Source organism: Daucus carota, chromosome 8 (genome assembly GCF_001625215.2).
Source record: "Daucus carota subsp. sativus chromosome 8, DH1 v3.0, whole genome shotgun sequence".
In the NCBI taxonomy this organism is placed as follows: domain Eukaryota; kingdom Viridiplantae; phylum Streptophyta; class Magnoliopsida; order Apiales; family Apiaceae; genus Daucus; species Daucus carota.
In genome coordinates, this window is record NC_030388.2 from 21,514,691 (window position 1) to 21,528,374 (window position 13,684).

The window sequence follows — 13,684 nt, forward strand, 5'->3', positions numbered from 1 at the left end:
ATTTAATTTTCATATTTGTTATTAGGTTGCTCGAAACAATACGATGACACGTCAATATTATTTAAAACACAACATAAACTAGAGGCCCGTGTGAGACACGGGTTTTTATGCTAGTTTTTTTCTAATCATCTTACCAGTTACCAGTTTCAAATCTGCACACAAGAATTTATGCATTTTTGAAAAATATCACGATATAAAAATATCATCAAATTGTTCAAAATACTCGAGTCGTTCAATTTACAAACCTAATTATGTTAATGCCCGGTATAACTATGAAAAAAATATATTTATTATTTTAGTAACTAAAAGACTTATATACAAAAATAAAACTAATCCAGTGTTCTCTATTTTTTTATATGATACTCTCTTTGTCCCTTTTATTTTTTTAATTTTTTTTCACTGCTTGACACGCATCTTAATGCGTCTATAAAATATAGTTTTATTATCTTTCTCTAAATTTTTTTTTTTCTAAATAAAAATTTAAATATCAAACTTTTATTCGGAAAAATAATTTTATTAAAAAAGTTATAGACCTATACTTTATAAGGGCATTAAAATCCGTGCCACGCTTCCATCCCCCAGTGTTAAGAACTAAGAGGGACGGAGGGAGTATTAGTTAAAAATATTATTTTCAAATTTTTTTTTAAACAAAGATTTCAATTGACAAAAAAAAATAAATCAAAATATGGGCTTATGTTAGTTTTCAAACATTAAATTCTATGTATGGCGGACCAAAATTATTGGGGGCCCAATAAGTATGTAACATCTCTTTAAAGCATCCCCTAGTGTACCAATAAGAGACTACGATAGGGTTAGGGTTCGTAAAAGTTCTCTCGAGTCTCTGTGTTAGTCTGCCGGCTGGCCGCCATCTCACAACAGCTTTTTATTTATAGTCCAACAATCGACCAACCACAATCGAAAAACATCATGTCATAGTGTTGTTTGTTCGTAATTTTATTTGATAGGGTGATTACTGCCCCATATGTGCTTGGTTTTTCTACTATACTCGTTGAATGCTTGCATCCCGATTTTTTCGAGATACACTTGTAAGTAATTGTCAATTATTATTTGGAAATAGTAACACAACACACACATGGATCTACACATCAAAAGTGATGATATACCCAATTTGAACGATTTTTACTCTTCATTATTTTAATTAGATTTATGTTGAACCAATTTTTTAGATTTTGTTGCGCACTCGCATAGTTTTTGTTTTAAGTTTGATTTTGGTGTTATGAAGAGAATCTCAAATTGATATAAAATCATTTATATATAATGCATTATTTTTATGCTTGAATTTTAGATCAGATGTGATTTATATATGTATTGATTTTAATCAATTTTTGGATATTTTTTCGGATTGTATATATTATTGAATTATTTACAACTCCAATATTCATGATTAATTTGAGATTTTAGTTTTGCATTATGATTTGGATGATTTATCGTTGTCATCGATTTTCATTTCTAGATCTTGATCAACCAAAACTAATTTTAAAAAAATAGTTGAAAGTATCATAGTAGAATGAAATTTTAACAATATTTGTCATGAATCTTTTCCAAAATTAGTCATGTTTACTGTCTTTATAATCTTCAACTTGATTCGTAAAAGTAATGTATTATTAAAGTCACTCACCAATTTTTATATCATTTCTAGGAAATAATGAAGAAAATGCTCCAAGAATTATTGAGATCAAGTTGGTATGCAGCAGGTAATATTCCTTTATATTCATTAAACATATGCTATATTTGTGACCAACTCTATAAAATTGAAATTTATATTCTATTTCTAGATCATGTCCTTATTCGGTTTCAATTCATACTCGACATGTAATTGTTCCTCTATGGAAAGTTCATCTTCTTTAAGAGTTTCAAGTATTACAATTTCAATGATATGAATTTTAAATCCTTACATATATGAGAGACATTTATTCGTAGTGGAGGCATTTCAATCTCAGTTGAGCAAAATAGACATACTTATGTTCATTCTATTATCATCAGGTTAGGGATGGAAACCGGTCGGGTTTCTTAAGATCCAGACCCTATCCATTATATTTCGGTTCGGACGGGTCTGGGTCCTGAAAATGAAGATCCAGATTCGGTCTGTCGGGTTTTTTCGGGTTTCGGTTCGGGTTCGGGTCTGATTCGGATATTTTAAAAAATAAAATTAAAAATTATATATCTCTAAAAAAATGTGATTATTGATTTTTTTTATTTGAGAATATAAAAAAAGGAATTACAAGTTTCATGTAGTACAATAAACACGTGAAACATGTGAACTTAATTGTATACAATCATTTGACTTATCATTTACATTTTATTATTTTTATTATATTTAGATTTTTAATGTACAATAATAGAGAAAAATAAAATATTGATGAAATGAATATAAGTTATGTATTACGCATATAAAATTAAGTAAAATGTTAATATATTCATACCTAATAATTCACAATATTTCAATATATATATACTTTACTTTTAACATATAACACACACACACACACACATATATACATATACATATACATATACATATATATATATATATAATATTTTGTATCGGGTCTTATCGGGTTTCGGATTTTCGGGCCGGGTCTCGGTTCGGAATATCTGAGATTCAGATCCATATCCAAATTTTTTCGGGTCTAAAAATAAGATCCAGATTTGGATCCAGATCCAAAAAAATCAGGTTCGGGTAGACCCAATCGGGTCGGAATGGGTCGGTATCCATCGGGTCGAGTAAAACTGTCATCCCTACATCAATTCCCGTAATAGTTTTTTCTTCTTTCTATTTAATTGGCAATAATCTCTTTAGTAATGTAATTTTTATTTTGACAAGCTTGTGCTTGTAATACCCAATCAAATATCTTTACTAGTAAAGTTGCTTCGATCTCTTCATAACATTTAACCTTATTCGTTAAATATTTATTTCTTTATTCAAGATAATCTACTATCAATGTCATTATTTAAGTTCTTCATGTGTAAAATTGGCCTGACTAATTGCCATGCTTTGTTACGCTATAATTTGAATAACTCATCTCATAACTGCAACCTGATCAAAACTTTGACCCCCATTCCATTCCCCCTCACTTGCGTGCGCCTGATGTACCTCCAGAACAAGATTGTCATGGTGGGAGGTCTTGGTAGTCATGATGTTCCAGAAAAGATCCATGGGTACAGAGTGGGAAGAGGTTTCATGGGTGCCTGACACTTTCTTTCAGGGATTCGGAGAAATAGATGATGTTTTTGCAAGCAGATGTGCTGGTGATCTTATCTACATCCAAGCCTATGGATCAACATCAGTTCTTATCTTTGATATGAAGTTGAAAGTATGGAAATGGTGCCAGAAAAGGCCTCTGTGCAGGAGGTATGCCCTTGAGCTTTTCTCAGGATTCTGCTTTGAACCCCGGCTTGATATTTCACCCTGATCTTATCTAGCAGCATAAATACTTAGTTGTAATAGCAGTGTTAGTCATTTTCTGTTCAGCCTCCGGTGCAGATTTCTTCCTCAAATAATCTGTACTGTCAAAAAATTCTGGAGACGATGATTATTTTATTTATCTGTTAATATTTTTTATGATAATCACACGTTAAATGACAATGAGGCGTAGTTTCTGAATCAAAAGCGCAAGTTCTTTCAGCAGCTTCTCAGTAAATTCCTTATGCATATTCAAGTACTATTAAGCATAAATTTATTTAAGAAATTGTTACCCTTTTATTCTATATGTAAATGAGTAAACTTTAAAGTTGTGACCAAAGTTTACACTGAGTTACAAAAAAATTGGCTAGATATCCAAATTCTCATAAAGGCGGCCAAATTTTTTGTAACTCGGTGTAAACTTTGTCCACAACTTTGAAGTTTACTCCGCGTAAAAGCATTGGCATTTGGGGTACTAGTGTGTGCAAACTCAACTGGTTGCTGCAATGTAAGAACAAAGGTTGAGTCTTTTAAGGGAAGATCTGAAGAAAGCAGGTTCTCTGTGTTAACAAGCAAAGTTAAGTTTGTAAAAAGAAGGGAAACTGTCTGCTCTATTCCTGACTTGCAAAATTTCAGATAATTTTTGTGGGTGGATCTTATGGGGTATAGCATCTAAATAGCATCTAAATAGCATATTGCATCTGGAGCTCACTGACTAGTCTGCAATAGGGGTGGCAATGGTTTCGTTTCGTATACTTTTATTTTCGTGTTTCATGTACACGAAGGTGAAACCCGTATCCGCCCGTTATTAATTTCGTGTACCTAATTTGAAACCCGTATCCGTTTCGAATCGTTTCGTGTATATTTTGTGTACTTTTCGTGTATATTATATATAAAAATATTAATATATTTTTTAATCAAAAAATAGATTTAATATATATTTTCCTTTATAAATTTATTAAATGTGAATGATATATATTATACTTGTATACAATTCTTTATAAATTCGTTAATGTATCTACAATATATATCCACACATACATATAAATATATACTTTATACTCAATTATATATTTAATATATCATTACATATGTATAATAAATATAATCTACAAATATTTCGTGTACTTTCGTGTATTTCGTGTACCCCAAATGAAAACCCATATCCGACACGAAATCTATCGTGTAATTTCGTGTTCGTGTACTTTCGTGTTTCGTGTATCGAAAATCAAAACCCGTATCTATTTTTTTCGTGTCGTTTCGTTTCGTGTTAGCGTGTTACGTGTCAAATTGCCAAGCCCAGTCTGCAACATAAAAGATGCACTCCACAGTTCAGTTCAGTGTGCACTTTGTGATTAGATTACATGCAATCACCTCCGGGGCATAGATAAATAAATATTTTTTGACGAATATTTGAACTTGATACCATAAACCAAACTTAACCTGAAAAATTATAAAATTTAACTCGACTATCATATTTGACCGGAAAATTACGAAATTAACTCGAACTCAAAATTGTTATGTAATCCATTGACCCGAGAGAACCTAGAAGGGATGAAACAGCAGGTAAACTTGAACTCCTGTCAAACATAAATTTTAACTTACTAGATCACCCAAGAGTTTAATCAATTTTTTTTAACTTATCTTACCAGTACAATTTGAAATCTGTACACAACAATTTATGCATTTTTGAAAAATATTATGATATAAGAATATTATTAAATTGTTCAAAATACTCGAGTCGTTCAAATTACAAACCTAATTATGTTAATGCCCGACATTTCTATGAAAACATATATTTATTATTTTATTAATTAAAAGACTTATATACAAAAATAAAACTAATCCAGTTTTTTATATGATACTAGTTTTAAATATTATCTTCAATTTTGTTTTTGAATAAAAAATTTTAATGCACGAAAAATAATTAACAATGATACTAATTTTTACTATTTGATCAATTCATACGCGTGACAAAAGACAAAAACTACATATAAAAAAATAAAGGAAATACTTTCTTATAGCCTAAAATTTGTAACCAAAATAATAATAATCAATGACCGGAGTTATATTGTCCGATCGATGAGGTGATAACTGATTGATAAGTGAGGGAGTCTTTGGATTCCTTGGCGTCGTACAAATCTATTCGGCAGGACTACACCTCAAATCTTCGAAGCTGGTCCAAGAAATCGAACTATCTACACGTTACTTGTCCAAAATTAATTACACAAGTCAATTTCACTACATTTATGTCATTGGTTACTAAAATTTGAAACTCAGGCTCAACTTCATTTTTGAATTCACCGTTAAATCATGTTGCAGCTTGATTAATGAGTATATAACTTCAATTACATGTTGGTATCACTTGTGTCCATTTGATTAATAATGATCGTTATGTTTGCGGTTAAGAAAAGATAGTGAGTTTATCCTCACTCGTCTGTTATTCTGGACACTCAGATTCAATTCTGATTCACTGATGATATTGATGATATTAAAACAGATACTAATCACTAAAGTCTGAATTGTCAAAAAAAAGAAAGAAAAAGGTAATATATGCAATTAACACAAAGGGAACTAAATTTTTTTACATAACACATGAGAATTAGCTGACAAACATATCTTCCTAGTACATATATTATAGTAACCATATGTAGTAGCAGTAATTATGTGTAACAACTAGTTGTGGATCTACATGGGTCAGAGTGCTCCTGATGATCATCAAAGCAATGAGGTCCCCCTCAATGAATCATTTCAATCACTCCCCCTTCTTCTCTCTTTAATACCTTTTGCCCCAGGTAGTCTCATTTTTAACTAGTCACATATCAAGAACCCACCCTTGTGTCCTTATTTGCGTTTTCACACCAAGAAAATAATTATTCTAGCTCAGAATAAAGATTCAACAGATGGGCTTCTTCTAATTCTAATTTTAAAGAAGCCACCTTTTTCTTTCTTTGTGATAAACAATTGAGAGAGAGAGAGAGGGAGAGGGGGAGAGAGAGAGAGAGAGAGAGAGAGAGATTGGAAAAGTTGGTATTTGTGGAGAGAGAGATGAAAAGGGTAGAGCATGGTGGGGGAGAGCCAGCAGAAAAGCAAGAAAATTTAGGGGAAAAGTTGAGAAAAGAAGCACTAGTGGTAGGGAAAAGAGGGGGGCATACTACTCCAGTATTACCCTCTTGGAGACTACTACAGTTTTCAGCTAATACAGCTGATGTTGCTGGTGGTGATGCTGGGTATAATTATAGTTTAGCTAGGAATTTTCCTCCTGTTTCTGCTAGAAAACTTGCAGCTACTCTGTGGGAACTTGAGCACTACAATTTCCCTCTTTCTAAAATGCATCAGGGTGTTGGAGGTGGGAATTCGAGACTGCGGCGACACCGGCATCAGCAGCAGCATGATCCTTCTCCTAGCTCACCTGATCAGGTATGGATGACTGGTGATTGTGAAAAAGATTGCTTTTTTGGAATTGGAAAATTTTTGATTTCATTTTCTGGTTTGTACTAATTGTTAGGTTGTGTTTGGTTATGGTTTCTTGATGGATCTTTTGTTGTTTAGACTGGCATGTGTATGTGAAGTCATGTTGATAATTGTAGTATTGTGATTGTTGGTTTGATAATTGTAGTTCTGTTATTAGAGTTACTGGTGAGTGGTGTTACTACTTCAAGTGTTGATCCTAAAGGCTTCGTGTTATTCTGTCTCATAAATAGTTGTGCTGAACAAATTCTCGGTTTTTTATTGCCAATATTAGATCAGCTTTAAAAGTGAGAGAGGGTTTGTGGTTGATGGTTGTAATAATAAAACAGAGGGAAAGTTGGTTGATTGTATATATTCAGATAACGTTATTGAGATAAGCTCTGAACATATTAGTTAAAAGGCTATGTTTATATTGCTAATTTCCGTTTGTTCGAATACCGATTCTACTGGTACATACATGCTGGTCAAATTTAGAGTTTATGCTTATATACAGTTTACTCTGCAATTCAATACAGCCAGAAAGTGCAACTAGTTTGAGGCGGCATGTTGCTGCATCACTAATGCAACATCATCGGTCAGTACAGAGGAACAGTCGTGCTATACAACCCGTTTTACCAGCAAGTTATGAGAGTTCCATGGAGGTAAGAATCTTTCAGCCTTTCTGTGCTATTCCCTAAAAATAACGATCCGTCTTTGAATTTCAATGCACGGGACTTGATTCTGGTAAGACCAATTTAGTTTTTATTTTTCTCCTGGAAACCTAAGACTTGATTTGGCTTTGAATTGCAATGCACGTGACTTGATTCTGTTAAGGCCTACTAAGTTTTTATTTTTCCCCGGCAACCTGAGACTTCATTCAGTTGTCTCCTTTGGTGATATCATTACCAATTTTTTTTATAAAATAAACGAAAAACTGTATTGTAAAGGATTCAATTCAATTCAGGTGCTTGTCCAGTTTGCATACTAAAACTGCATTCTATTGCCACATAGATGGTCCATGTCTGTAAATTACTGTTTTTTTTACCATACATCTCAGTATTTTTTTTTTCCATCTACCCCATCTCTCAAAGCATGTCCAAGTAACTGCATTTATGATCTTTACCCATATATTTAAGCTTTGTATTTCGGTGAACTTCATGGTTGCATTTACATTCTAGAATCCATTGCAAAACACAGCATAATACCCTGTGATATCTTTGAAAAAGAGGAAGTAGTACGCATACTGCCTTGTGGAAGATGTATACCCTCTTAACCATAATATAAACTTCATATCAGAAAACCTGTCATTGACTTGATATCAAAATATAGTGCACCTTTACCTCCATAAGAGCATATGATTTTTCAAATAAACGGCACCCCAGTGTCCTGCAATCTCTTTGGACATTTCGCTTTCATTACCGACCTTTGGCAAGAAATTCTGCTAATACACTACTCACTTTGCTTCTCATGCTTTTACTATAAAGGTGACACCATACAATCCTGCTGTTACACCTACCAGTTCTGTAGACCTTAATGGAGGTATGGGTGAGACAAGCTATAGCCTCAAAACATCAACGGAGCTACTAAAAGTGCTGAATAGAATATGGAGCCTGGAAGAGCAGCATGCAACTAATATAGCACTAGTAAAAGCATTGAAAAAAGAGCTAGACCATGCTCGTGGCAAGATTAAAGAATTGGTTCGAGTTCAACAAGCAGATCGGCATGAGATGGATGTATTGATGAAGCAAATTGCGGAAGATAAACTGGATAGGAAGAGCAAGGAACATGATCGGGTCAATGCTGCAATTCAGTCTGTCAGGGATGAATTAGAAGATGAAAGGAAGTTAAGAAGACGATCAGAGAGTCTTCATAGAAAGTTAGCGAAGGATCTCTATGAAGTCAAGTCATCTCTATCTAACGCCTTAAAAGATTTGGATAGAGAAAGAAAATCACGGATGCTGTTAGAAGATCTTTGTGATGAATTTGCTTTGGGCATAAGAGATTATGAACAAGAAGTGCATGTTCTGAAACAGAAGTCTGAGAAGAATTGGGTTGAAAGGGCTGATCGTGATAGGTCAATTCTCCATATTTCTGAATCGTGGCTTGATGAAAGAATTCAGATGAAACAAGAATCTCAATCTGGTATAGGAGAAAAGAAGTCCATTGCGGACAAATTTACAGCTGAAATTGAAGCTTATCTTCAAAGTAAACATAACAGTAATCACAAGATAAATCAGACTGTGGCTCCAAATGACCGCAATTTGCGGCGGAGTTCTCTTGAATCCATGCCCTTGAATGTAGCAGTTAGTGCTCCTCAGGATGATGGTGAGGATGATGATTCCGCGGGAAGTGAATCACACTGTTTTGAGCTAGACAAACCAAGCACTGTTAACTTGAAAACAGAAGATCTGAAAGTTGATTATATTGATCCAAACTTAGACGCTCTTCACTCTAAGAACAAACTGGAGTCTCAGGATAGAAATAAAGGCCGTCATCCATCTAATTTGCAGGTGAAGTTTGAAGAACAGATGGCTCGGGCCATATCACGGAATGGAATAAGAAGTCAAGCTAATGATAAAGAATCTGGTGAAATTGAAGATGAATTTCCAGTTGAAGTGAACACATCAAAAAAGTATGAAATACATGCAGCCACAGAAAGAGTGAATGAACAAAACAATCACGCTGAAGGGCATCATGAATCTAGCTCCAACTACGTTGATAATGTGGTCAGAAGCCACTATTTGTTATCTGAAAATGGGAATGTGCAACCTGATGACAGGTTACCTCCTGGTAACAGCAATGGTTGGAGGACTCGTGCTAGTCCAATAAGACAATGGACATCAAATCTTCCTCCGCGAGAACTTGAAGTATCAGAGTCATCATCAAAGCTTCCGTCTGATTCTAAGGAGAATACTCTTAAAGAAAAACTGCTTGAAGCAAGGGCAAAAGGTCAGCGATCACGCTCACGTTTAAAAGGCTCAAATTTCCTATTCAGGCTTTAGTAAAGGCTGAGATTCAAGTTTCGCAAGTTGCTATCAGGCTTACCTGAGTCTTTAAATCCTTATATCAAGATTTTGGATCTGTACTTTCTGTAAATGTTACTTGAAGTAACTTGAATTTTAATATTTCAGTAGTATAGAAGTATCATCTTCATATTACAATAAACTTTGAAGTTATAATCTTTATAAATGTGATAAGTTTAATATATATCCTGCACAGTTCTTGTTTATGCAGTTGATATGGATTCTTGAGGTGTCTTAGTGGAACGTCTAAAGAACTTTAATGCTGATCATATTCTTGTTACAGTAAAACTTGAACCAAACAGAAGCTCAATCAGAAAGAAAGTCTCTAATTTGAGTTCTAGTATAAAATGAAGCATTCAAATAGTGATGCTAACAAATAGAATTCTCTGTGAATACAGACCAACTCTTAACTAATTAACTTGCCTGTAGAAGACCTAAACAAAACTCCATTTCTACTGTCCCACCACCTGTTGTATCTAGTACAACAGTCATCAATACTAACCTTGTTGACAAGTTCTTTCATTGTTTAGCTGGCTCGTAACACATTGAGAAGACATGAGATGTCTCCCCTTTATTTGGATTCCCTACAATAATTGACATGGTCTGTTTATCCAAATCAAATATGGCCGTGCACAAAGTATGAAGCGTAGGACCTGAAAGTCGGATGCAAACATGGTGAGAGCTAGCCACAGAACAAAATCAAGTCCAGTCTCAGATATCTAAAATATACCTGTCATATATATAGGGTATTTTGGATCATCCATGTCTCCGAGGAGTGAAAGAAAATCTTGTTTTGTTTCTTTTGGCAATGAAGCTGCTTTTGTTTGTCGGCTTATTGAGTTCTCATCATGTGTCTTCAGCACAACAGAAAATTTAAACTGTCACTATGCTTTTCAAGATTGGTATCAAACTGAAGCCTGTTTCTGTACAAAAGTTATCTTCTATATAATTTTCTAACTCTGCATTTTGAGTACCTGCTTCTGCACTATTACTGAATCTAGTCTCTTCATAATTATTGGTTTCTTTGGTCCAGGATGTAAACTAATGCAAGATTTTGGTGAATTACCTGCTCAACTTGGAGATGAAGATACATGTTGGCATGGAAGAATGGAGTTGCTCCAATTTCACATACTGACAATCTTTTCCCTGACGCAGTTTCAACATTCACAATCCTACGCGACTTCATGTCAATCAGATTATAGCTATGCCCAACAGAAACTTCTGAAGATTCAATTCTCTGTTAACATGCAAGTAATTATGGTAAAATCATTCTCTCTTAAATAAAACTCATTTTAGAAAAAGAAGAGCTTACATGTAATGCATCGTCGATGCTTGTTGCTTCAAGTAGGTCTCTAGATACGAAATTTCTTCCAATGCCACCAGCTACAATTTCATCTTTAGATGGTGGTACTGAATTCAGTGTAAATGCCTAAACAAGGGTTCTTCCAAAGTATTCAGAACTCCATAATGTGAAGTCATATGAAAGATACATAGTTTATTCTAATTAAAATTCAAGTAATTTACAAGATAACAGACTTAACACTAACAATTTCATGCTAATTTTTTGTTTGTAGAGGACAAAATATACCATCCCACGATTATTAAACCCGAATGCACAACTTGGAAGCTCTCCTGCATATGTGTAGGCTGTGAAGGACACACCATTGTGCAAGGATCCCCTAATCAGATATCTGCAAGTTTGACACACTACATTACAATTTTGATCATGACCGATTAATTTTCATAGAAATGCACACTTGTTGAGGTGCTAAAGGCTTACGTGTGGCCTAGTAGGGCAACATTTGCATCCTCATTATGAGCTGCAATGGCCATTGAGTCACTGACCACAAGTACATCTGAACAGTCGTCGAAAGCATTATCATCCAGTCTTGTTACAGTCTCAGTAACATATGGCAATATCTCCTTTCTGAAGTTGAGTAATGTAATCTATAAAAGTAAGTTCACACTGTTACATTGAGCAGAAAAATTGTAAATGCAATAGTTAGCTACTAGCACGAACGAGTATGGAAAACGTTACATCAAGGAGAGGCACGCCGCTTCCATCAGCAGTGCCTAAGAGTTCATCCCAGTAGTTTGGAAATTTTTTACTATTATTTTCAGATAAAGCTGTGATGAGTGGCTGAGACCCAGGTGTTCTGGCAAAAGGAAGGAGCTGCTGCTGCAAAATAAGGTCAGTGGCAACTCTGTTTTTTATCTGTTTTGAGAATTTTTGGCCTACCAAGAATCCCATTAGGTAAGAATTCTCACAAGGGCCAACTTCAAACATCATTAATCCTCCTGTGAAGATATCCATATCAACCTGAATGTGCTTCCCTGTATAACTTCTAGACTTATGGCCTGCAGCACCTTATCTTCGTTTCTCCAGCTCAACCAATGACTTTTGGGGGAGTGAACACTCCAAGTATTTTTCTTAGATTCATAAGAGCAAGTCCAACACTATGCTAAGAGGTTCCCTAAAAATATTATAAAACAATATGTCTTAGTGATTTAGCACAAGATTTAGCACATGAGCTCCAATAGTACTCCCTATATCCATTCCCTATTATTATAATAATATTAAAAAAGAGGGGAAGAGGAAAAAAAGAGAGAGAGAAATGATGTGGAGGAGAGAGAGAAATGAATATTTTAATGAAACAAATAGTTTAGAAGTGGCTAGCATATTCTAAAAATAGGGAAGGGGAGGCTTGTGCTAGTGATTTAGCACATCACTAGCATTAGGGGTGTGCACGGGTCGGGTCGGTTCGGTTTTTACCAAAAACCGTTACCAAACCGTGTATGTCGGTTCGGTTCGGTTTTTAGGTAGTAACCGTAACCGAACCGTTCGGAACGGTTTTTCTCGGTTCGGTTAACCGTTTGTCGGTTTCGGTTTTTTTCGGTTTTCCAATTTAATAATTTATTCTCTTTAATATCATGCTAATAAAAAATTATAAAAATCATATTAACATTGCGATAAAAATTATTAAAATCATATTAATAATGCAGAAATTAATTAAAGGCAGTGGACATATTGATATTAGAGCACTAAAAGGATGGCAAGAGTGAACAAAATTTTTCTTGTAAAACTTCATAACCAGTAATCACTAATGCACTGATCATCTATCAAATAAAATATAAATGTATATAGTCAGTAGCACATAAATCTGTATAGAATAAATAAATAAATAAATATATATATATATATTAAATATTTTAAAATAATATTAGCGGTTCGGTTTTTCGGTTCGGTTATAGGGGTAAAACCGTAACCGTCGGTTCGGTTAACCGTCGGTTCGGTTAACCGTCGGTTCGGTTAAGCTACGGTTTTTTTCGGTTTTGTCGATTTCGGTTTTTTTCGGTGTGGTTTTTCGGTTTTTCGGCTCGGTTTCGGTTTTTCGGTTTTTTTTTTGCTCACCCCTAACTAGCATAGTGTTGGAGTGCAATTTTATCCCATATTCCCTATTTTTGGATTTAAGACTTGATTTAGCACACCTATTGGACTTGCTCTAAGGAGGCTTTATGTGTTTGTTGTCTATTTTATTATTAAAGTAATAATTGGTTCGGTATCATTATGATATATTTAAGGGCTAACATAAGAAAATGTGATTAATAAAATTTGTAAAAAGTAGTAGGAAAAAATAACTTGAATTTTTGTGCTATCAAATATAAAATTATTTAATATAGAGTTGATTTCAGAAAACAAACCCCTTAAAATTAATGTAGGGTTTTTTTTGAAAAATATGCTCTCTTTTTTTTTTCTGCAAAAATATCATATTTTCATTTTTCTTTA

General features: G+C 34.0%; 2 protein-coding genes and 1 long non-coding RNA gene across 3 annotated transcripts; 2 read left to right on the forward strand and 1 right to left on the reverse strand.

Annotated features, from left to right (window-relative positions):
• The first annotated feature begins 813 nt into the window (after positions 1–813).
• On the forward strand, positions 814–3,607 carry LOC135148371 (uncharacterized). Its single transcript, XR_010286509.1, has 3 exons — positions 814–1,046; positions 1,661–1,715; positions 3,122–3,607. It is a non-coding gene; the product is annotated as an uncharacterized LOC135148371 (long non-coding RNA).
• Positions 3,608–6,233: 2,626 nt separating this feature from the next.
• LOC108199834 (uncharacterized protein At5g41620-like) lies at positions 6,234–10,081 on the forward strand. Its single transcript, XM_017367826.2, has 3 exons — positions 6,234–6,844; positions 7,411–7,536; positions 8,359–10,081. The coding sequence occupies exons 1-3, from the start codon at positions 6,473–6,475 to the stop codon at positions 9,874–9,876; spliced, it is 2,016 nt and encodes a 671-aa protein (XP_017223315.2). The 5' UTR covers positions 6,234–6,472; the 3' UTR covers positions 9,877–10,081.
• A 129-nt stretch (positions 10,082–10,210) lies between these two features.
• Positions 10,211–12,311, reverse strand: LOC108197867 (uncharacterized). Its single transcript, XM_017365597.2, has 7 exons — positions 11,936–12,311; positions 11,678–11,844; positions 11,486–11,588; positions 11,210–11,326; positions 10,964–11,134; positions 10,628–10,751; positions 10,211–10,550 (listed from the first exon to the last, which is right to left on the reverse strand). Exons 1-7 carry the CDS (start codon positions 12,209–12,211, stop codon positions 10,417–10,419), a joined length of 1,092 nt encoding a protein of 363 aa, XP_017221086.1. The 5' UTR covers positions 12,212–12,311; the 3' UTR covers positions 10,211–10,416.
• Between the last annotated feature and the right edge of the window lie 1,373 nt (positions 12,312–13,684).

What these genes read in the sequence shown, in the direction of transcription:
- LOC108199834 (XM_017367826.2), top strand. Translation starts at nt 6,473, where the DNA reads ATGAAAAGGGTAGAGCATGGTGGGGGAGAGCCAGCAGAAAAGCAAGAA. An exon ending in CTCCTAGCTCACCTGATCAG is followed by an intron (nt 6,845 to 7,410) that starts GTATGGATGACT and finishes AATTCAATACAG; the next exon opens with CCAGAAAGTGCAACTAGTTT. An exon ending in GTTATGAGAGTTCCATGGAG is followed by an intron (nt 7,537 to 8,358) that starts GTAAGAATCTTT and finishes TTTACTATAAAG; the next exon opens with GTGACACCATACAATCCTGC.
- LOC108197867 (XM_017365597.2), bottom strand. Translation starts at nt 12,211, where the DNA reads ATGGATATCTTCACAGGAGGATTAATGATGTTTGAAGTTGGCCCTTGT. An exon ending in GCATCGACGATGCATTACAT is followed by an intron (nt 11,135 to 11,209) that starts GTAAGCTCTTCT and finishes GCATGTTAACAG; the next exon opens with AGAATTGAATCTTCAGAAGT. An exon ending in ATACCCTATATATATGACAG is followed by an intron (nt 10,551 to 10,627) that starts GTATATTTTAGA and finishes TCCGACTTTCAG; the next exon opens with GTCCTACGCTTCATACTTTG.